Raw genomic sequence first — 24,452 nt, forward strand, 5'->3', positions numbered from 1 at the left:
ATTAGGAGACCGATTGCAATTAAAAACAAGTTGATCCCAGGGTGACTTAGGTTTTAGCAGAGACCTTGGCTTAAACACCACAAGCAGGAGCAGCTCCCGAAAGCAAAGCAACTCCAGGGGGGTTCCTTGGGCCAAGATACCATTAAACAGATCACACCAGGTTACAAGAGCTGTGATGAGCATCCTTGGCCAAGCAGTACAAACCTTCACATCATCTACTTATTTTTCCTTGCTCAAATCTTCAGGTTTTTTCCCCTTTATTATTATTATTTTTCTTCATTGTGTATCTAGTGGTTGCAATTGCTTTCCAGCTTCCCTTTGGCATGGAGATCTCCTAAAAGCTCCAGTTTTATTTCTGTGCAGCTTTCACCATTCACAACAGATGTCTAGTTTGTTTAAAATATTCAACAGCTTAATGATTAATCAAGTAATTTCACCTACAAAAATATATAATTTTATGCTATGAGGCTTAAAAATGGCATTATCTGCCAGGGAAAAAAAAAGCAAAACAACTTTTTGTGCTCATTAAGAGCCCTAGAAACCAGCTGGGCTTTGTAAAACCAGGGTCTTTTATTGCGGCTGTTTTCCCTCATTCCCTTTCTCCTCAGCAAGGTGGGAGCAGCTTCATCGCAGCATCCTGGATTCTTGTCATCCTGCCTGTCAGAGCAATATCTTGTTTCTTAAGAAACCCTCCTTCAAGGATGGTGGTGGATGAACCATCCCTGGAGACATCCCAGGCCAGGCTGGACGGGGCTCTGAGCAACCTGAGCTGGTGCAGATGTCCCTGCTCATGGCAGGGGGGGCACTGGATGAGCTTCGAAGGTCCCTTCAACCCAAACCATTCCACGATTTGTTGGATGTGGGCACAATCTTGCTGTGGTGCCGTTTGTTAGGACAACTCGTCCTCAATGAGGCTTTTGCAATTTGCTCCTGGGGTTTTGCCCCTGTGGGCTGAGCTGGGGCTAAGCAAGGTTGCAGTGCTCTTTGGTGCACCCTCCAGAAATGAGCAACCAGGAGAACACGGTGGAGAGCTGGAAACCTGCAACATCTAGTTGCCGTGAGGACACTCATGACTGATTTAATAGCGTGAGACTCAAAGTGAACTGGTTTATTTTAAGCTCGCTGAGACCAAGTTTGCCTGGCTAATGCATTCTGACTTTTAGAGTGAAGATGTAAATATCTTGAGACTTTGGACAGATTCTTTGGAGGACACGTGGCTTGGAGGAGGAAACCAGATTCAAAAATAATACCTGGAATTGTTTCAACAGCGCTATAACTGATCTTACCAGGACCCAGGGAGCAGCCAAAGTATGGCCATCTGTTTCCGCTCCCCCTGCCCTCCCAGCCGACTTCAAACCACCCCACCAACAGAAAATGCATTGAGCATCCCGTGGAAGAAGGACAATTCAATAAACCTAAAACCAAAAAGGAACACTTCATTTTAGCAGAGGAAGCCATAGTGATGTGACTCACTCGGTGGCTTTTGAGGCTCTCCCCCACCTTTCAGCGCTGTCACTTAAAGGTTATTTTTGCGTTTGCCCTGTTACAACCACACAGCTCTCGAGCCATGTGCTGCTCCAGGGCGGTTGAAGAAATTTTTGGGCTTGTTGAGCTGAGCATGCTTACGGGTTGGGATGTACAGGAGCCATCGGGGATTGTGCGCCTCCGTTCCCTGATCTCTGGGACCAGCATATGGGAGACAAGCAGAGTTTTGGCTCCGCTTCTTCCTGCTCTTGACCCACCAGGTCCCCTGCCAGGCCGGCTCTGTCCCTCCAGACGGGACACCAGGAGGGGGATCACGCTTGTCAGACTCGGTTGCTTCCCTCGCTGCTCCTGGGAAATCTGTCCCACCTCCCAGCCTGGCCACCCTTTACTGGTCTGGGTAATTTTTTTTTATTGTGGTTTGGTCCCAGATTCCTTCCCTTGTGTAGTTTGGCCGCTGCTTAAGGAAGACGCTAAAGAAAACCTTGACAGGAGCATCGTCCCTAACCCTGAAGGCGAAGCTGGCCACACTGCAGACAGCTCTAGCAGCAAACAGTGGAGATTCATCTTACACCAGCTCGAGGGCTTTGTGAGCCCCGACGGCTGCTGCATGCAAGGAAAAGCCAAACGGCAAAGGTGCTCTGCCCAGGACGGCTCCGTGCACGCAGAGCCCTGCTCATACAGAGCTGCTCTGAGCAGCAAGGTGGGTTCATCACAGACCTTTCTGCTGCCATCTCAAGCCAATTCCCCACCTGAGCCCACCGAGACACCGCACTCCTGCAGACAAGAAGTCAAACCAGACCTCCGGGATGGTCTTTTCAGGACTGTCCTATTAAGCCATCTGTATGACCACATTGGCGGTAGCATCATACTACAACACAATATGTTGCCTCAGCACAGGAAACGCACTCAGAGCCCCCAGCACTTCAGCCGATGGGGATTTTTCTTCCTTTGCCATCAGCCACCGCTGTAAAGCTGCGCTAAGAGGCAGCTACATCCCCCAACAGGAAGCTGTGTCTCATTAGCAGAGACAAACAATTCCTCTGAACGTGACAAGTCAGGAGAGCATATTAAATATGTCAATACCTTAGGTTTTTTTAATCCCTGCTCCGGAACAGCATGTCACAGCGGGAAAAGACCCCCAATGCAGCTCAGAGGCCCCCCACACCCCAACCGGCATTGGCCCTCGCTCAGGGCATCTCCTCTTTGAGAGGGAGGAGCTCCTGGGCAGTTGCCCTCACCCCTCGACCTGATCCACCTGAGCACTCCATTGATTTCCTTTGCTCAGTTGGCACAGCTGCAAACAAGTGAAAACCAATAAAAAAACCTCTCCAGCCACTTGCTTTTAAAACATCAACCGAAGCATCCGTTTGGTACCCGCCAGCTCTGGGGATGGGACCGCACCGGAGCTGAGCATCTCCGGCTGCAGCCCTTCCTCCAGCACACACGGAGATGGCAAAAGCCACGTCACTCACGTTAAGGCTGTAACAGGAGGAGCAAATCCCAGCACGGCACTCATGGCTTTACCAGTGGGCAAGTGCACGTCTGAGAGCAAGACAGTGTTGAAAACAGTATGAGCTTTGTCCTGTTTTATCAGCGGGCTTCTGCTGCTTTCCCTGGCACCCTCATACACACATACACCAACTCGTGCTTTATTTACAAGAGTCCCCTTTTCTCCCCAAGGCCACTTCTGCATTCCCTGCAAAGGAGCCTGGTGCTCACGTACAGATCAGCTGCTCACTATTTTGTTTTTTCCCCACTGCTGGTGGAGCAGGTTTCTGCCTTATTTACAGCACGCTACTCAGCAGACAGAATTATTTATGTCCTCCTGAGCTTTTCTATGCTCCTCAGCCCTGTGGCCTCCACTCGCTCTGCAAACAGTTGCTCGCATTCAGCGCATGTGTCCGAGCTACAAGGAGGCACCAAAGGCCCATTTTACAGATAGAGAGAGAAGAAACTCTAAGTAGTTCCCAGGATTTCTGGTTGCCCAGTTGGAAGTGTCAAAGCCCAGATTTCCCAAAGCACCTCACATTAAACAGCAGTTTCCACGTTCATAGCACACCACCACAATTTGCATCCCAGAGCACCTATTTTTGCAAGCCAGATCCCTTCCTCTGCTTTGCCCAGGGCACACATGGGGCACCCTAAACACAGGTGTCATGGGCTTAAGGATTCCAACAGATTCTCAGGTCAAAGCAAGTCCTCAGTGCCATGGACACAGGAGCAGCCACTTCTCATGGGGCTCTCACAGCCCTGGGACACGAACAGCCCCAGTGCTGCAGGCTGGCCACACACACAGCATCTTCCCGTGGGCGCCTGACCACGCATAAAACATTCACAAACAAAACCACAGAACGCGGCTCAGTCTTATCTTGCAAGTCCAGTGTGCTCAGGAAGGCCAGACCTCACGCTCCAGCAGGCTCCTCAGCTCCAGCAGGCTCCTCAGCTCCAGCCATCAGCTCTGAGCAGCTCCAGCTGCTTTATCACCTCCTTCTCCTCCTCCTCCTCCTCATCTGCCACGTGGCTCTGCCTCCCTGATGAGGGTCCCACCACAGCTGAGCCCACTGTTGTACCAGTCGTCTCCGTTTGGCTGGATTTTGAGTCTGAGAAGGAGGTAAAGTGACAACAGAGAGATGCTTCATATGCAAAAAAACCCAAAAAATTCACAGTGTGTCATAGAGGTTTTTTTGTGGATGGTACCCCCTATAACACAGCCCCGCATCAGCCTCAAGTAAGGTGTGACCCATATGCCCCAAGGACATCAGTAATACTGAGCGTTAACGCATATCGATGAACAATAAACCCACTGGCACATGTAACCTTGATGCCCGTCTCCAAAACTTCAGCATTTGCCACGTGACCTTGCCAATCTGTCCTTAGTGCAGTTCAGCACATGTGGATGCATGTGGGTGTCCCTGCAAAACGTACAAGCTTGGCCGTGCACTGTCACTTGTGGGTAAAATGGGATGGCTGGACCTTTTCTCCCATTATCCAGGCCTGCAGGCAAGAAGTGACATTGTCACCTGGGTGGGATGAGCCATCCTTCCCACCGTGGTCCCTGCGGGTGGACAAGGACCGTTGCACCTCCTGCCTGCAGCTGGGGAAGGCAGCGTGGTTTGGGAAGCGCCTGTTCCTGCAGGCAGCGGGGCTGCCACGCACAGCTACAGAACTCAGTTTTTGCCATGACAGAAAGTAACTGATGTTCCCTTCTATTTGCCGTGGGCCTGGACAAGCAGAGAGTGGCTGGGGATGGTGTTTAGGGTGCAGGAGTCCCAGGACCACAAAAGTCTCCTCTCCCTGCTGCCGCCCAGTCCTGTCCCAGCTCGGAGGTGGGGACATGGGGTTTCTCTCCTCTAGTCGTGCTCAGAGGCACTGCAGGGACAGTATTTCCCCAGCCCATTCGGCATCAGGAGCCATGAGAAGCATGGGTGTACTTTGGGGATTTTAGCCATTTGGTTCTTGCAGGGGATGAGGGGTGAACACAGCTTTCCGTAGGCTTGTAACCTGGCTGAGCTTAAGCGAAGTTTCTCAGAGCCCGCCTCAGGGAAAGCGCTTTCTATGAAAATCGCCCCCGTGCCAAATTGAAAGGCCCTTTCCTGAAGAGCCTTTCAAAGGAAACAGCTCAGCTGTTCTTACAGCAAAGGCAAAGCTGCGTATTTCTGTCTTCAATTCATGTTCATCATCCAGAGCCAGACCCCCAGCACACCCCAGTGCAGCCCAGCAGCTAACGTTTGACACAGGCAGCTCAAACCAGGGCCCAGTAATGGTGCGAGCTCAGCCAGGTGCCCACACGATGCCCACGCGTTGCCTTCTTCTCTCGTGACCGTTGTTGTTGTTCCAGGAGAACCCGTACCTGTGCAGCGACGAGTGCGACGCCTCCAACCCCGACCTGGCCCATCCACCGAAACTCATGTTCGACACCGAGGACGAAGGGCTGGCCACGTACTGGCAGAGTGTGACGTGGCGCCGGTACCCGGAGCCGCTGTTGGCCAACATCACGCTGTCCTGGAACAAGAGCATTGAGCTGACAGATGACATCGTGATAACCTTCGAGTACGGCCGACCCACCATCATGATGCTGGAGAAGTCGCTGGACAACGGGAGGACTTGGCACCCGTACCAATATTACGCAGATGACTGCATGGAGGCCTTCAGCATGCCAGCACGGAGGGTCCGGGACCTCTCCACCACCAGTGCCAACAGGGTCCTCTGCACGGAGGAGTATTCCCGCTGGGCGGGCTCCAAAAAAGAGAAGACCGTCCGGTTCGAGGTGAGGGACCGCTTTGCCATCTTCGCTGGCCCTGACCTCAAGAACATGGACAACTTGTACACCCGGCTTGAAAGCGCCAAAGGGCTCAAGGACTTCTTCACTGTCACCGACCTGCGGATGAGGCTGCTGAGACCGGCTCTGGGGGGCACCTACGTGCAGAGGGAGAACTTGTACAAGTATTTCTATGCCGTCTCCAACATTGAAGTCACCGGCAGGTAACGGCTGCTGTATTTCTTTGGGCGTCTCTTCTCAGAGGGATGAGAAGAGGGTTACTGCTAGAAAACTAAAGCATCAGCGTTTCTGTCGACCGATAAGATTATCAGTGTTTCTTCCTCTAATACCCTCTCTCTCCCCAGGCAGGGCAGCATCGGTGATAAAACAGATGTGTCCTTGCAGGGAAGGGCTGGGGCACCTCCAAGGCTGTGTCTGAGAGAAGGGCTGTGTCCTCCCAGAGCTGGTGCAGGGGGAGCAGGGACATGGCTTGGATGGACACTTGGGGTCTGAGGTCCCTCTCAGACACCCTGTCCCCAGCTGTGCAAACATGGCCAACTTCTGCCCGAAAACCTCAAGTGTGATGCTAGTGGATCTGGGGGGGGTGAGGGATGAGGCTTAACCTACTAAACTCCAGCTCACTGCCCGTACAAGCAGGATGGGCCATCCCAAATCAGCCCTGCACCCCTGGAGCAGCCCTGGCTCCAGCAGATGAAGTTTGGGGTGAGGGTAACCCCCGACACATCTGGGGCACAGGAAGGCACAAAGGGGTTTATTTCTCCTGGTTTTTATTTTTTCGTTTTCTCTGTGCGATGCCATATGTTACGTTATGACATCAACCGAAAAAGCAAAGTAAGGTGGAAAAATGCCGAGATGGCTAATTTCCCATCCAGCTTGTGCGAGACTTACAGGCGAGAAGGGAAGAATCTCCCCATCACCCACCCCCTGCTAACAAGAATCACCACAGTGACAGAGGAGCCGTTTGTGTCAGTTCCAAACTCTTTGCTTCTGAGACTTGCATGCAAAAAAAAAATGTTTTGCAGGTGCCGCCGAGCCTGGCTTTGAACAGGCTCCAAGGGGAAGGAAGCTGCAGCGAGGGCTGGGAGAGCCGTTTGCTCTGGCGGGGGGAGGCAGCAGGCAGGGGGGCTCAGCCTCTCTTGGTGTGTCTGTCTGGGATGAGCAGCTATGGCAGCGGCTCCCCCTTGTCTCTGCTCCCCTGGGCTCCATGCAACACAAGCTGCCTGAGAGCACCTCCTGGGATGCAGCAGCAAAGGGCTTTTCCTTGGCCAGGGGCAAAGCAAACTTGGAAATCTGCTTTTTCTGGCCCAAACTGCTCCAGCAAGACCCAGCTTTGCTTTGCTCCAGCTCTCCCCAGCTGTCCCTGCTTGCTGGGCCAGTCCCCAGAAGATGGGGACACTCATCCTGGATGGATGGATGGATGAATGGATGGATGGATGAGGAAAGTCAACGCCTGTCCTAGGCTGACTTTCCAGCTCCAATGGGTGCAAGGCAAGGCAGGATGACCAGCTGAGGAGCTGTGGATATGTGGTGTATAAGGTGGAGAAGCTTCATGTGAATTTACTCTGCTCCTGTAATTATTTTGGTCCCAGCAAGTAGGTATTTTTTTTCTTCACTGGAAAGCAATCTGATTCCAGCTGTAAGCAAAGCCAGTTACAGTGCAGGGACTAAAACCAAATTAAATCTTGTGTATGGCTCAACAAGGGGTGGGTTATTGAGAGGAAGAGAGGAGAAATCAATGTGAGCCTGACAGCAGCGCTGTGCAGGGAAAAGGGGAGGCAGGGGGGCTGGGCTGGGGATGGATGGTGCCGTTTCCAGGACAGAGCAAAAGGCATGGGGAGAAGGGGAAGGAGTTTGCTGCCTTCTCTCCTCTTGTAGGCCAGTTTGCCAGATCTCCAGAGAGTCTGGTGAATCCTGATGGTCATTGCTCCCGTCCTGGATGTTGGTGCAATGGGCTGGTGCTTCAGAACCTCCTCTGCCCACTCCGTTTGCATCTCTTCCTCCCACAGCCTCAGCCACGTCCAGTTCCCTGTTCATAGCTGATGGTTTATTTTTACTCTCTTTCTTCTTCTTGGTATCTTTTTTGCCTTTTTTTTTCTTGCTTCTTCCATCCTGTCCCTATTGATCTGCAGAGTAACTGGAGATGCTGAGGAGTCAAGACAGGAATAGACACGACCAAGCCCTTGGCCTGTGTGCTTGTGCGCTTGCCAGGCAGGGTGGGGAAGGGAAGCGGAAAGACTTTTCCCCGCCGATCTCTATTCACCGCTTAGTTTTCTCCTCGGTGCAGCAATGAGCTCGGTCATCTTCTCAGGAATGGGTGAATGAGCTTTTTCTGGCTGCCGGGACTGACGGCCAGCACGATGAAAGCCGCTGGTTCTCTTTCCATTACACACCATGTCTCTTTGGAGTAATTTTTTCCCCTTCATAACGTCAGTCACCGCAATGCTCAGTGGGGCACACTCCATCACGGAGACATTAATAAGCCATAATTGAAGTTAATGTGCCATGGCCAGGACATGTGGATCCAGTTAGGAGAAATCAGATTGAGCAGAAGTGAATCAATTTTAGGCTGATTATTAAGATTTCTCTGCTTCGTCTTGCCCTGCCCCACTGCATTTTCTGTCTGTCTGTCCGTCCTGCTGGTGATGAACAGTCCCCAGAGGAAGGCAGGAGGAGGGAGCGCTACTTACCACGTTACTCCATATAACAGTGCCTCATCTTGGATTTGCTCAGGCCGAAGAGGCACCAACAAGAAGATGAGGTTTCCAGTTTTGTAATGGCATTTCCTTTCCTCTCTTTACCAATTGCCTTTCGGAGAGTTTCGTTGGCTTCTTTTTGCTTGCATGAAAGAATGGAAGGGAAAAGCCCTCTACGCTCCCCTGCTTTCCCCTTGTGCAGTTCCCAGTGCCATGCACAGATGCTCTGGGAGGCTTTGCTCTCCGCATGACTTAGGGTGGAGAATTTGTGCTAACAGAGCAGAACGAATTCTCCCAGCCAACAGCCAGGATCAGACATTCCAAACCTGGAGGACCAAAGCCATTCCCCTCGAGTAAGTGAGGCTGGTTAATCGCCAGCAGTTTCCACATGCAAGGGATACGTTTTTCTGCATTCTTGGTGACTCTCAAGATGCCGTGATGCTCAATGCTGTATTGCTGTTAAAGATGAAGCCACTCCTGCTCAGCCTGGTGGCTGCCTCTTGCTTCCGTGCCCCGGGCCAGCGTGGTGACAGCAGCTCAGCACATGTCCCCGGCGGCTGTAGCTCAGCTCGGACCGGGGGTGCCAACACAAAGTCCATCCCAGCTGCCCCAGGCTGCTTCGTCTTGCTTGAACATTCCTCCTGCTGGCTCTGCTGATGAAGTTGTTGGAGAGCCTCCAGCTGATCTTGACTTTTCCACCAAAGCTGTCTGTAAAAGGGAGGAAAGAAGCAGGTTTGGTCCATGGTATAGTCTCTTGTTGAGGGTCTTAGATTTTATGTGCTGACCAGTGCCCCCATTGAGTGTCTTTCCCTCAGGAGCAGGGTAGGACCTGGGGTAAATGATCCGTGCAAGCACAGCCCCCGTGCCAGAGCATCACACCCAAAATAGTCACGGGCTCACCCAAGCATCCCCCAAGAATGAACCCAATGTCTCTCCAGCCCTCGGCCAGCTTCGGCCTGCACACAGCAGCTTTGGGAAGACCATGAAAACCAGGGCGAGTGCTGCCTGCGCCTGGCCCCGCTCCTTCCCCGCAGCTCCTGGCAGCCAGGATTCGGTCCCAGGAGGTAAGAGCATCCTCGTGTCAAGGACGGCCAAGTCTGTGCCATCGGTGCACCGCGTTCCTCGGCCCGTCCTCACCTCCGGGCCAGGCAGCCATCAAGAGCTGGATGATCTGAATTTCCCTGGCTTTCCTCCAGGCTGGAATTAGCTTGAGTTCAAGCAAAATCATGCTCTTGGTCATAGAGTTAAATTAAGTTAATGCGCAGCAACTGTTTGCTTGGCTTTCCTTGAGTCTCGTAGAGGTTTTCACTCCCACTGTAGCAAGATGGAGGGGAACTTGCTGAGCAGGAGTGAAGGAGTTAGCGAGAAACCCAGAGAGCTCCTCCTTCCCCCAGATACTCGTGACACTTTGTCAATAGCTGGAGACGGATGCCCAAGGTCCTATTACCTGCTTCTGGCTTCAGTTTGTGAAGGGTTTTATTTCCCCTCTGATTTTGTTGCTGAGTTCTGTCCGGCCCTGAGCAGATAATAGAATTTCATCGATAGACTGAGAAGGTGATGTATGTTAAAGCACTTAATATAAAGAGACTTCTACAGAAGCCCAAATTCAATTTGGCCAATGAACTCAATTGCAGGCATTATTGCATTCCAGGAGAAAGACCAAGAGCATTTATACACATTACTCTGCAAATATTTATGTTCACGCATCCGTGTTATGTCCTCTTCACCCTTCCTCCCTTCTGTTGTCCGACCCCCTAATGGGGAAGTTTGGTTTCGTGTTTGCTTTTTAAGACAGCTTGGAATGTAAATAATGTTCCACCAGTCAGCAGGAACTTGACAGCTGGTGAGTGTCAACTTATTTAAAATAAATAGCCTCTCAGATGGGAACAGCCAGCTAGCGTGCCCTCCACTTTGGCATCTTTTAAATTGTCTCCTCTTTGTAACCCAAACCTCAAATCATTTCAAAGGGCAGCGAGGAGGGTTCGTACCCGCCGGGAGGACTCATCCATCCCTACCACACAACCAAAAGCGAAAACCCGCAAGGAAAAAAAAAAACCACTCACAACATGTCCCTCTGACCTCACCCAGGGTCGGGTTTTTTTCATTTTTTTGGCTCTGCAAAAAGCAGGGAAACCCAGAAGCCTGTCTTCCTGGTTTGAGTGGAAGAAACAAGACATTAAAATGGCTTTTCCTCCCGCTTCAACCCCTGGACCGCAGGCCCAGTTGTGCTCCCAACCCTGCTCCTGGGATGAACGAGCTGCGACCCCCTTCTTCAGCTCTTCCAGCCCTGCTCCAGCCACTGGTGATAACAAACCTCAGCCAGAACAATCTCCCAGCAAGGCAAATCCTCATATAACTGCTCTCCACAAAGGGACGATGCTTCTTCCATGGCCCAGCCATTAGAAGCTATTTTTACCTGCTTCCACATGCGCAGATGGGCCAGAAACAATCCAAGCTCAGCGCCTGTTATGCTTTGCCCAAAAGATTAGCTCCCTGCTTTTGCTGAGCTGCCAAAACAGTTGCAAAGGAGCAGGTAAAAAGTGGGGAAGTCACGGCCAGGCAGCTGCTGGAACGTGCTGCGAGCAGCGGCTGGGGCTGACAATAGAGAGATGGAGAAGAGTTATTCATGTTTCCCCGAGAGCTGAGATCAGTTGAAACATCGTTTTCCTTAGGGATGGAGAGGAAAGAGCTCCCTTCAAACACATCGTCCCACGAGACTCATTAAAGGCTCATCAATTACAGTGAGAGCAAACAATTCAGGGGAAAGCTATCACAAGCCTGCCTTTGGCTGGCAGTCATTAGCAGCTCCACGCTGCCTCTCCCCATCGCCAGCTTGGGCCAGCGGGAAGGGAGCAGGGGGCACTGCTGGCAGGTCGCTGATGGGGAGGAAAAGCAGGAGCCCGGTGGCCCAGGAGCCAGCAGGAGGGGACCAGGTCTCCGCAGCATCCCTGGGGCCGTGCAGCAGCATCCTCACGACGAGCATGGGGTGGAGATGGCAGCACAGGCTGGAGTGAAAGGAGACGTGGAAAGGAGGTGGTGACCTGCTGTAATGGGCTTCTGGTGCCCCATGTCCTCACCCAGGCTCTTTTTTAAGGAGCTCGGGGCAAGGCAGGACTGGGCCATGGTGAGAGGTGTAGGGGGATGGAGCAGCTCTGAGTCTGCGCCCGTGAGTGGTTCCTCCCCCCACATCAGTGGGGTCACGGCATCAGGTCCAGGCACTGGGAACCAGCACCCTAAAGTCTGTCTGGCTCAGCCCCATGGGGAGGAAGAGAGTGAAGAGATGCTCTTTGTCTTTATCTGCCTTTATTTTCCTGCCTGCAAGTGGGAATAGAGACCGCAAAGAGGCTGTAAAACACATAAAGATCCTCGGAAGGAAAGCAAAGGGCTGGGCTGGCTTCTTAAAATTATTTCAAAAGTCATTATTAACGAAAGCTCAGGGACAGGGGCTGCTCTCCCACTCCCAGCGCAGCTCCTGCAGGTTTGGGGTACTCACCCCCCCTGCACCCCCTTTCAAGGCCTGTGCACAGACGTCTCCTTCCCTCACACATGGGCTTGGCACTGGATGCCTTTCCCACCGCTCACTGCTGTGACCTCCAGGATGCTGACTTGGAGAAACACTGGGACAGCAAACTGTTCTCTATGGCAGTAAAAAAAAAAAAAAAAAAAAAAAAAAAAAGGCACTTTCCTATAAACTTTCCTTGGCGCTCCAAGCTTCGTGCTGTTCCCTGGTGGAGGCATTGGCAGCGTCAGCCCACATTGCACCACTCCGAGGGAAGCTGAACAATCTGCACTGAAACAAACTCGTATTGTGCAAACCGCAATGTCTTGGCCACATGTTACTCCACCCACTTTTGCTGAGTCCCAGGGCTGGAGAGAAGGAACATTCCCAGCTCTTGAGGTCACCCCTGGAGCCAAAGAGACCATATTGCAACCAGCACTTTGCTGGAGCCGCCCTGGGACTGGAGCGGGGTCATCGCTGCCGTCTGCAGGACACAGCGCGGGTGTCTGCCCTACTGCTGCTATTTAAACCTCATTGCTAAGTAGCCCCTAACCTTCCCCTTCATCCTCTCTTTCCTGCGATGGCTGGCTGCCCAAGGGAGCTGATGGGCAGCAGGCAGGACGAGCAGCTCCCACCCAGGGGACCAGGCTGATGTCATTTACTTCAGTCTCCACCAGCTGGATCTTGGCTGGGGAAAGACTTTGTGCACAGACCATTGGTGAGTGCACGTCCTTGGGCTGCAGGCTCAGAGGAGGAGAAGGCAGAGAAACCTGAAGAGGGGGTTAAAGCTAAGCCACCGAACACAAGCAGCAGGGATACCCGGATGCAAAAACCTTCGCACAAAATAGGGTTGGCAATCAGGGCTGGCTGAGGCACTCAGCTGTTGGCTACTAAATAATGCAGCCTGATTGATTGGGCTGCAAAGTGCTGTGCTGCAGGGTCAGCTTGCTGGGGTTACAGTTCCCTGCCTAGATTGATGATCCTCAAAGGTCGACTTCAGAAAGCAATCCCCTGGTAAAATTGATCCTTTGGATAACAAAAATTTTGCACAGTGGCAAAGGGCCAAACAGCAAGAAATATAAGTGACCTGGGCACAGGCAGTGTGACCAGATGCCTCTGCTTTCCCTTTATTTAATTTTCTTTGTTTACACCAAGTAGGAAGCGAGGGTCTTCTCTGGGAAGAGCAGTGCCCCATCACCCCTACATGCATGGGGGACGTCCATGAGCACCCACCCCACCCCACAGGTGCCTTTGCAGGGGCAGGAGGCAGCTGGGGACTGTCCCCAGAGCCGGTGCTTGGCTCCCAGCCCTCCTCGGCAGCAAGTGAGTGGCTCGTGCGTACGAGCAGGCGCATCTGACCGCCTCCTGCACGCGTCTGTGTCTTGCTCTCCGGGTGGCGAGGAGGCTGAGGTCCCACTGCTTGGCGGAGGTTTTATAGCTGAAGCCAAATGAACAGCGAGCGGGTTTCACCCTCCTGTACAGCTGCAGCACCCCAAAATGGCTCCTTGGCCCTCGGCAGGGGATGCCAGGAGCAAGGATGTGCTACAGGCGGAGGGAGGTGATGGAGGCTGCCCCAGGCCACCGCGGGGACCAGGCGGTGGTCACCCAGGGCTGATGTCCTCACTGCAAGACTAGCAGGGCTAAGGACAGGAGCCAAGTGCTACCTTGCGCGTCAACCCAGACTGCAGAGAAAAGGGGGATGCCAGGCACTGCCTGTACCCCCTCCCCTGGGGCTCCTAAACTCCACCTCAGCTGGATTGCAAGGCTGCACCCTCAGGCTGGCTCCTGTCCCCTCACTCCTGCCAGCAGTAGGAGAGCTGCATCTCCCAGAAGCTGTTGCTCTGATTCAGCCATACCCAGAGCAGCAGCGGTGAGGCTTTGACCTGCTTTAACCTGCTATCTTGCCTGCTTTCCTCCCGTCTGAAGTGAGAGAAGGAGGCTGTGCTGGCTGGACGCTGACGAATTCAGTCAGGCTCCGCAGCACCCCGGGGCTGGGCATCGCCTCTGCCAAAGGGCTGGGATGCAAAATCCTTCCTCAACAGAGGCAAAGGGAACACAGAGCAGCTGAAATACAACATCCGTCATGTGTAGGTACCGGGCAAAGCCGCTTCCTTGCCATGGACACTTGGATTCACAGCTTGCTCCCAGAGCACCAATGCTTGGAGGCTGTTAGTGCTTTCAGCCATGACGTGGCATCTCCAGCTCTCGCTTACACACAGATTCAAGGAAAGCATGCTGAGTGTGTCTGTGTCTGCTCCACAGACCACGTTTTTTGCCTTCCTCCCTTTTAGAGACTGCAATATTCCCTCCTCTGCTTCGTCAGAGAGAGGGCAGGGTTGTAAGACAGGGAGAGAGACAGTTCATCCAGCTTATGCTTAGCTTCTGAGCAGGGTTTGCTAGAATTAAGGACAGGGAGGGGTGGGGGAGGAAAAAAAAAAATCATACATGAGGTCGGCTTATCTGTGCGTGAGGAGGAGCACGGCAGAGGAAGGCTCACCGGGTCAGGCGGGCGGCTGGGGAGCATCTCTGGGGGCGCTGAGAGAGACGGGGAGATGCTCCCAACCTCATCCAGGCTGTTTATCTCAGCACAGACAGAGTACGAGAAGCATCAGGCCACAGTTCCTCTGTTTTCTTTGCATCTCTTGTGCAATTAGCCCTGTAAAACAAAGCACTGACTTCTCTACCTGTTCACATAAGGCACAGCATTACTGTTTGCTAATGGTTCTGCTTTGGAGGGTGTAAATTATTGCAAGAAGCAGGGAAAAAACAGTGAGCTGTGCTAGGGGTCCACTGTCTGGAATTAAACGAGAGGTTTTGGTCCCCAAAGTCTCTGTCTGGTGGCCTGAGCTTGGGCCCAGGCATCACTAGAGCTGCAGGTGAGTTATGGGCTCAGGCTCTGTGCTCTGCGCAAGTCACCTCCGGAGTCTGAGCAACAGGAATTATTGTGCACGGAGATAATTATTCCCTGCATACTGCACTACAGCTCATTAAAAGTTTGTTAATGTTTGCAAATTGCTGAGCAGTGTTTTTTGTTGTTGCCTTCTCTGATGAGGCAGGGACTAAAAGGCAGATTCTGATGGTGACTTGTTTGCTGTGTTATTTTGGTCACAGCAGGCTGGGGCTGTGCTGCATGTAGGGAAAAGGGTTTGTGTTGTGCAACTTCATACCATGGGAGAAAACACTTTTGACTTTCGCAGACAGCACAGGGGTCAAGGGGCTGAGTCCCACCAGCATAGCCGTGTCCTCCATCAAAAACCCCAGGCTGTCCTCGCTGCTGTTACTCCTTCCTGGGGTCTCAGCTGGAGACATTGACTTACCCTTAAATGGGCCATGCTACTGCAGTCGGATGGTGGGAGTAAAGTATCTCTCATCTTGGAATAGAAACTGGAAGTGGACATTGTAACCCCAGTGCCACATACCTGGGAATACAGCTGAATTCAGTGAAAAAGCCCTGCAGAAGGAACAGGAAAGGGGTAACCGGCCCAGCTTCACATCCAAATTTTCCTACACATGGATGGCACTAAGGCAGGAGCAAGGAGGAGTACCAGTAACACCTGACAGCTCTTCTCCTGTCTTCTTCTTCCAGGTGTAAATGCAACCTCCATGCTAACCTGTGCACCTTCAAGGAGGGCAGCCTGCAGTGCGAGTGCGAGCACAACACCACGGGGCAGGACTGCGGCAAGTGCAAGAAGAACTTTCGCTCCAGGTCTTGGCGAGCAGGATCCTACCTGCCTCTCCCCAACGGGTCCCCCAACGCATGTAAGTAACACGCAGCGAGCCAGCCCGGGCCACACACCCGGCTGGGGCTGCATAACACCCACAGATGGGAGCAGAGTCTCATCTTGTCCTTCTCTATCTCAAATCAGGGCAGGATGCTCAGCTTTTGAAAGAGAAGCAGCTATTTCATAGAATAGTTTGGGTTGGAAGGGGCCTTTAAAGCTCATCTAGTCCATGAGCAGGGACATCTTCACCCAGGTTGCTCGGAGCCCCATCCGGCCTGGTCTTGACTGTTTCCAGGGATGGGGCATCCACCACTTCTCTGGACAACCTGGGCCAGTGTTTCACCACCCTCATTGTACCTCATTTACCTGTGTCTTGGTACACAGAGAAATGAGAGAGGGTCTGGGTGGATGCAGAGGTGATTTGTTGGCTACTGGTAGGGGAGTGATGAGTCCAAATGATGGTCAAGAATAGGAAGGATGACCTTGATGTAGGTCCATAGCTTTGTAGATATTCAAATTACTGTCTTTTGAAGAAGACATTATTTAGCCGCAGTACAGCACTGGCTGTCAAGTAGTCCGTGGGCTCCATGCTGGCACTGCTCAGCTGCGGGAGCACAGGTTGCTTTCTGGATTGCTTTCTAGATCCCGCTCTGTGTATGTTGGCATATCGGGCGAGCACCGCGAGCTGCAATCCCTCTGTGCAGCTCCAGTCTCATCCCGTCGCCTGCTGGAGCAAGGCACTGACAGAGCAAAGGCGCGCAGATGAGATGAAGGACGCAGCATACCCACCGCCGTTTGAGCAGGGGAATTGGGGCAGGAAGCATCACAGATGGGCCAGTTTCTCCCGGGTTTCTGTCCAGTCCACATCACCAGACTTGCTTAAAAGTCACAGGGCCATAGTGGCCACTCCAGCCTTTCAAGCAACAGCTTTGAGCAGTACCAAAGAGAATCACTTCCCTCCCTCCCCTCCAAATTTTTTGAAAGATTTATATGCTTTAAGATGATCAAAGCTGAAATTCAGGCTCCGAAGGCCGTGACGGGAATGTTTTGTGTGTGCCAGGGCTGGTAGACGAGCAGGTTCTTTGAAAGGGAACGAGCTTGTCAGCTCCCACCAAGCGGCTGCATTGCTTCAAAGGAGCCTGGGAGAGTTTCTGGTGTTGACAGGCACAGACATGCTGTTCTCTCTCTTTCCCTCCCCTCCGTTCCTTGTGTATCTTCCTATTTCTCTTTTCCTTTGCTCTTTCTTCTCCCATTCATCTCTCTTCCCGTCTGTCATTCAGTCTTCTCTGTGCCTGACCTCAACTCTGTGTTGCTTCCTCCTCCCTCTATCGATATCCTCATCCTCCCCAACAGAGGCAGTTCTCTGAAGCCCTTTCCTCTTGGTGGTCCTACCTCTTCCATCACTGTTCCTGTGCTCTACACTCGTGCAAAGCTGAGACTTTCCATGATCCATCTGCTTGTGACAGTAGGGAGGAACCGTGGCCATTATTCTCCCGGGTGCTGAAAGCCCAGAGCTGGTCCTTGGATGGTCTTGGACTGGTGGGTTGAAGCCAGTGGCTTTGCGGTGTTCTGTTGAGTGGGTGCTGCGGTGGGAAGGGTGTTCAACTCAGTGCAACAAGCAGTTTCAGACCCCACAGTTTGTATTTAGCAGAATGAACCTTAGCAGATATGTTGGTCCTTTGCTGGGCTTTGATGGTAGGTCAAGGAAAGGGTTAACAAAAAAAACCCATCAGCAAGGACCACGCAGGTTTTTATTCCTCAGGTGAAAAGCTCAAGATGCCACGACCTTGAGATGCCCTGTCTGATTGCCTCCGTGGTTTGACAAAAGCAGCTTTTAAGCTGTTGCAGCAAACTGATATGCCTATGAGTGAGACCCCTGCTAATTAATTGCGGTTCGGTCCCACATCGTGTCTCTGTTTCGTTTTCTGCTGGTATCGGAGCCGATGGCATCCTGCTCCCAGTGACCAGGCTTCTTCTTGTTTTTTCAGGTGCAGCTGCAGGCTCAGCCTTTGGCAGTAAGTAAAAACATAACCAAAATGCTGGCATTAAACACCGCGGTGCACGGCCCTTGCAGATGTCACTAGGAAAAAAAAATATTGTTATTTTCTGTCCATTATCATTTTCCAGGCAATAAGTCTTCCCTAATTGTGCCTCATTTTCTGTCCTGTCAAAGAGTCTTATATTTTCTTCCTTTGACTTCAGTAGCCTCATTTTGCCTCATCCTTCTGGCATGGTTTCCCCCCATGAGGTTCGTTAGAATGGCAGCCGGAAAGGAACTTTAAAAAAAGACTCTTCAAAACCAGCAGTGCTGGCTGTGAACTTTTCCCCCCTAGTATTGCAGACTTCTGCTCTGAAAAGGAGCTGGGTTTGAATTATTTGGCATGGAATCCAGTCTGGGTCACCTTGGGCTATCGATAAAAAAAACATATACAAAATGTGTGTACATCTGTATGTGCACGTGTATGTATATGAACATATGTCTATGAAGTCTCGGCAGAGAAGACAGTCGAGCTCAGCGGGGATTTCTATTGAAAGATTGCTGGTAGGATAGGGCTCCTTATTTAACAAAGCTGGAGGTAGTTTGATATCAAAGAGCCTTGAGTTTTGGGTAGGCAGAAGCCTGGGTTTGAATTTTGTGGCTTGGAATTACCCTCCAAAAGAAACAAATCAGAGAGCTGAATGAATAATGAATTCTTTGCTTTGCAGGCAGGTGGAAAGAATTGGAGGAGAAATAGTTTCAGAGAAATGCAAATGCAATTAAGAAAAATCCGCCTAATTGAAAAGTGGAGGATGGTTTTTCTGGGTAAATGAACCATATTTAGATTTTGAAGCAGTTAAATTTAAATGCTTAAAAATTTCAAATAAAAAATAGGAGTCTCCCTTAAGTAATTAGGATTTTAAAAATTAAATATTTTAATAGTGAAAAATATTAATCACTTTTCTAGTTAAAACCATTTTTATAACTCTTCCCCCCGCCTTAACAGAGTTTGGCATCCTCAGTGCTACCTTTGTTTTACTGGAAAATGTTTCCCATCACGTTTTTCTGCTAGGGAGAAGCTGGGGGGGTGCTGAGAGCGATGCGCACGAGGTGGACAGGAGGGATTTGTGTCCAAGGCCTGTTAAGGAGAGATTATTTAGCCTGCATGGGAGACTAGAAGTGACCTAAATTAAGTATTTAAACTAGCTCAGGGCTATTATGAAATTAAGCACGATAATCTGCATGAAGCAGTGGGACAAACAAGGACAGGAGGGCAGCAGGTGTAAGTTAAGTAGGAATTTGTGTTCCGGGTGTTATTTTAGTTGGGGCTGTTGTGGCGAGCGCCGCACCCGGGGTTGCTCCTGCTCAGCTCCGCAGGGCTGGTGCCATTAATTAATTTGCCTTGAACAAAGGATGCCGGTGGAAATTAATACATGCCAACGGTAGGGGTTGGTTTTCATGGTGCCGGGTATTTTGCTGCCTGTGGGGTGGCAGAAGGGACCCCAGTGCGGGTGGGGGGCTCCTCTGCACCCCCACCTGCTCTTCACCCCATCTCTGCCCAGAAGTGCTTTCATTTCCCCTTTTCAGCTTAATTGGCAATTAGTTTACGGTAGAGCTGTAAGTATTTAAGCCAATATCTGCACCAACAGCGTAAGCTGATACAGCCGCAGGCCCCTGCATGCACACAGGCGCTCGCTGTGGCCGGCATCACCGCGCTGCCATCGCCTTAATCCCCACGGTGCCCCAGTTCTAACCGCGCTGGGAAATGGGTCACCAGTTCAGCCCCAGCAGCCTCCCGGGCTGGCAGGGAAACCCTCCGTTCCCCCCCAGTAAGCGCCTCCTGCCTCTTCTCTTTGCTTGCCAGCGTATGAGCGACCGCAGCGGGTTACCACCGCCAAAACCACCACTGCAAAAACGACCACCACACCAGCACCCACCACCACAACCACCACCAGCACCACCAGCACCACCAGCACCCCCCTACCTGCCACCACCATCACCCAGCCAGGTGGGTGCCACACTCCCTGCCAGGGCCAGGACTCCAACACTGGGCTCCTCTTTTCGGCTGCTTCCCATCCTGGCTCCTCCGGTGTTGGTGGCGCCAGTTATCTGCTCTGTAGGATGATAAAGGGACATGGATAAAAATCACCCCGACTTCGTTTACATCCTCCAGCTTCTGGGCAGTGCAGGTTTGCTGTTCTCTCTATTCAGCCCGAGGAAACTTTGACATGTGTACCACAAGCGTTACGGTCCCTATAAGCAAGGACGGGACATTGGGTCAAGGGCGAAGCTGATTCTGTCCTTGCTGGCTCTCCCAGTCCTGCATCCACCCCCTCAAGGATGCGGTGCAGGAGGCAATGCAGGATGGGACGCATGATGGGATGCAGGATGCGATGCATCTCCAAGGGCAGTTTCCCAGGGCAGAGCCACTCTGACATTCCCCAGGCAGCCGCTGTACAAGCAGCCTGGGAGCGTGCAGGGCTGGAATTCACACACATGCCAGAAACGCCCTTTCCGAATTTCTAATATCACCCTGTGGAGGAAAACTTTTGTCCTTTTTCTGGGGTTTTCTCCTTCCCTCCCACCATGAACACAGAGACAGCGTTTTCACTTGTCTTTTGGAAATGAGCACATAAAACTTAACAGCAGGACATTTTTTTTAAGCTTCTCATGGGGGAATTAGACACGCATTCCTCCCATTGCCATGCTTTCTGGGCCTGATATTTCCCAGGAGGACGTTTTACACCCACAGTATGTTAGTAACAGTCTGTCTGGGGGAGCTGCCAGAAGCCAGTCAAAGGGATGAGGAAACTTGATTGCATGTTTATGCAAATATAGATATATTCATGGAAGTACCCTGCTTGAGTAGTTAATCAGGAAGCCGAGGGTTTAGCTCCATCTTCCATGGAGCTGGAGTGACCCTGGGCAAAAGAGTACAAGTGTCTTGTTTGGTAAGAAGTGCTCCTCACCCAGGTCCATGCTGTCCCTGTGCAGGAGAAGGGTCAACCCCACCAGAGCTCAGGTCATGGTCACTGCCCCAGCCGTGACAGGTGACCACATCTACATCTGCACCACACTCTTGGGGTCATTTGATTTTTTATCCATGCTCGCCCATAGCAACATTTTAGGTCTATTTTTTTTTTTTTTTTTTGCAAGTGCTGTGTACGTGTGGGTGGTGTGTTTAGTGTCTATCATGCGGATGATTTGCAGCGCTCTGCCTCGCTTGTGTCGTACATCTGGGGTGGGCAGGATGGCATCTGTGTGGGGTTGCTCTCTCCTGCCAAACTGCTCTGAGGGACCTGGGAGACATTGTGCACCTCAGGGTTTAGTCCTTCCCCAAAACCTGCTTCCTGGGCAGAGAAGATGTTTCCATAGTGCTTTCATTAGCTGATGGCAAGGGATAAAACAAAAAACTAAATCACAGCCCAACTGCCACATCTCTAGCTTGATAGGGTCAAGCCTGAGCTCAAAGTTCCTCACCCCCATCCAGCTCCCATCCATGTTTCTGCAGAGCCAGGTCCCAGCCCAGAACAGTGTTGCTGGGGATGGAGACAGTCCCTGGAGGGGATGATCCGAAACAGCAGGTAGTCAGGGCCACGCAGCAGCTCTCTTACCTGGGCGCCATGCTGGGTTTGATGCCAAAGGTCCATTGTGTGCCTTTGACCAGGGAATCAAGGCACAGTCTAATTCTCATCTGCTTTTGGCCAGAGACCTTCCTCCTGCTCCGGTCCTGCGAAATGTAAAGTACTTGTTTAAATACCACGACATCCCCAAGGGGCTGTGAACCTGACCCGCCTGGACCTCAAGGGAAACACCTCGTTCAAGAGATGACCCTTCTAACTCCTGGGAAGATGCCCATTTGCAGGAGACACAATAACCCCAAGCTGGGTCAGAGTCCCACAGTGAGATACTCTGTTGTAACCTCCTTTCTGAATTTTAGAAGCATTTTACAAAGCCCTCCCTGCTTTAAAAACAGCTCAGCCAGCCAGCCATTAAAAAAAAAAAGTCCTGTTAGTGCCCTGTCCCATCCCTGTGCTGTTTCACCCTCTAATTTACACCCTGTCTTCTACCCTTTGAATTTCTGCTCTCCACCACAAGCAAGCACCATCAGACCAGCCTCTGAGCCTGTGAGAGAGACACAGAAAAAACCAGGTATTTAAAGCCAGACCGATGTGTTTTTCCCCTTCTCCTTCGTGCCTCCGCACACTAGTGGGTAGCAGCAAGGCAGCGTCACACGTAGGCTAGAGGAGCAGATTAGATTTGCGTTGTCTCTGAGTTGCATGGATCTGCTAGACATCTGCTTCCTTTGGCTGCTCGTGGTGTTTTCCGCGGTCAAGGTGGGGCTGTGGTCATGTCCGTAGGATGCTTTCGTGCCCGGTCACCTGTCGTGCGGCGAGAGGGGGAGAAGGATGAGTTTATGGGCACGGTCTGTGGTCTGAAGGCAGCTGAGGCTGCCAAAATGGGTAGAAAGACAGGAAATCAGAGTTACCCTAAAGGAGGATGAATTAAGTGCTATTCTCATTTGCCTTCTGCAGTTCTGTTATTTCAAAACCTTCCTCTGAAGCCTGTCAAATTCTTGCTTGCCATTTGTTACATTTTTCCCACATTCAATATAAGAAAATTTTTAAAAAGCACTTTTTTTTTTTTCCCTCTGTTTCCATCTTCCGTTTTCCCCCCTGATTTGTAGCAGTTTCAGCAGTACCAGTTCACCTCTGGGAGAAACAAAACCCACCTGAGCCCTGCCTGACTTTGTGTAGGTCCTGCAGAAAGGGGACCCCATGTTTATGTTTTGAAAAGGACTTTTTCAGTGTCCTTCCCCACTACTCCAGAGCTGCTTCCCCCAATGTTTTTTGCTATGAAGTGTGACTTCTTGGTTCAGTTTATTCTGCTGCCCCAGAAACCCACCAAAACAAGCAGGGACTGATAGGAGCTCCCAAAATAAGAGCTGCCCAGTGTTTCCCATTTGTATGAACTGGATCTGGGGGTGAAATGTGTCTCTCCCCCTCCCAAGATGTAAAATTGTCCATTAACATCCCAGAGCTACAAGGGAAAGGTTCTCAGGATAGTGAGCATTAATAATTTTCCTGGCTCTGTAAATGCGTCTGAGTGGAGGTGTATGTGAATGACTAAAAAGCAAAATGCCTTCAGGGCTGTTTTTTATTGTGACTCTAATTAAACCCTTGCCAATTTGCACAGGGCTTTTTTCATATTCTCTTTAATACCATATTAATATCAATTGGTTTCTACTTTCCAGCTAAAAAGGACAATGTCTATCACCTTCTCTTAGAGCTTGTCATTTAAAAAAATAGGGTTTTTTTTCTTTTTTATTCTGCATTGTTTATCATCCCCTTGACGAGGCTGGGAAATCACATTTCTCTCCTACTCAGGTTTGTCCTTTGAAACTTGGCAAGGATTGAGAGATATTTTTTTTTTCCTCCTCCTCCTTATGTTACCCAACTGGAGCTTGAAATTAATAATATGGCTTTTAAAATTTTATTCCTTGGTTTGTTTTCTAGCAAACCTGAAGATTGTTACCAATATTGAGGAGACGGGGAGGGGGATGGAGCCACTAGGGGTGAGGGTTTGCAGGGAAATCAAACAAGTGATGTGTAAATTTCTTGCTGGTTTAACTTCTCTGCAGTGGCTTGCAAATTCTTTAAACTGGTGTTTCCAAGGGAAGAGCAGAGCCTGAAGGAGGACCTAGATGTTGGGATTCGGCTTTGTGCCTCCATCCTAAGACCTGTGCTATTTCTTAGTTCCATTATTTCAAAGCAGAGATAATCATAGAATCACAGGATGGTTTGGGTTGGAGGGCCCTTCCCAGCTCCCCCGGTGCCCCCCCTGCCCTGAGCAGGGACATCGTCACCAGCTCAGGTTGCTCAGAGCCCCGTCCAGCCTGGCCTGGGGTGTCTCCAGGGATGGTTCATCCACCACCTCTCTGGCCAACCTGGGCCAGGCTCTCACCGCCCTCCTTGGCAAAAATTTCTTTCTTTTATCTAGCCTGAATCTCGCCTCCTTTAGTTTAAAACCACCACCCCTTGTCCTATCGCAACAGGGGCACAGATCTGTCGCTGATCTCCTTATGCAAACACACGAGCAAAATGCCGTGTGTCCAGCGGGGCTGAGAGCGGGCAGCTCATCACGCCGCGGCCCCCCCGCCCTCCGCATCGCGAGGAGGCACCAGCTGCCCCGTGCCAGCGGCAGAGCTGGCACCGAGCAGGCGGGGAAACCTCCGCAGCACGGGGTTGGGTCGGTTTTGTCCCCCCGAGCTCTGACCCTCCATCAGAGCTCCTCGCTGGTGGCCAGTTCCCCCCAGCACACCCAGTAACGCAGCTTTTTCCCCGCTTTGATCGCTGCAAGACTACACCAGCTTGTCAGCAGCTGCCCCGCTGCAGGCGGGATCCCCCACGGCCAAGGCTGGCCCAGGAGCAGAAGGTAGGAGACACGTGGCCGAGCTGGGTCCTGTCAGCGAGTACCAGCTCCTGATGTTCAGCGAACGCTTTCGTTTCTAGTTGCGCTTCTCTGGTTTCCATGCATCGCTCTGCTCCTCCCGCCTGGGAGAAAGCTCCGGGTTTGCCTGAGCTGGGGATCTGGTGAGGCTGGGTTGAGCCTCAGGGTTTTAGTTGTGTACATGAAAGATGAGGATGGTAAGTGGTAGAAGAGATTGTTCACAGCTTGCTGCCGGGGTGAACGGAGAAGATCATGGAAATCCCGTCATCTCCTGGGACCAGAGTCTGTTTGTAGAGCAGAATAACTTTGTAAATAGATTGGCCTGTGTTGTTTGTAGCATAGATGC

At 51.5% G+C, this 24,452-nt stretch overlaps 1 protein-coding gene across 2 annotated transcripts in view; it reads left to right on the plus strand.

Moving 5' to 3' along the window:
* The window catches only part of NTNG2 (netrin G2), a 44,837-nt gene that overhangs the window by 14,991 nt on the left and 5,394 nt on the right, over nt 1-24,452 (plus strand). The window contains exons 3-6 of one of the 2 annotated variants that reach the window (XM_065648527.1): nt 5,324-5,967; nt 15,543-15,715; nt 17,667-17,693; nt 19,521-19,664. In XM_065648527.1, coding sequence (XP_065504599.1) covers nt 5,324-5,967; nt 15,543-15,715; nt 17,667-17,693; nt 19,521-19,664 — 988 coding nt within the window. The remainder of the gene's footprint in view (nt 1-5,323; nt 5,968-15,542; nt 15,716-17,666; nt 17,694-19,520; nt 19,665-24,452) is intronic. The other variant, XM_065648528.1, reaches the window with a different exon arrangement.

This window comes from Caloenas nicobarica, chromosome 19 (genome assembly GCF_036013445.1).
Source record: "Caloenas nicobarica isolate bCalNic1 chromosome 19, bCalNic1.hap1, whole genome shotgun sequence".
Classification (NCBI taxonomy): domain Eukaryota; kingdom Metazoa; phylum Chordata; class Aves; order Columbiformes; family Columbidae; genus Caloenas; species Caloenas nicobarica.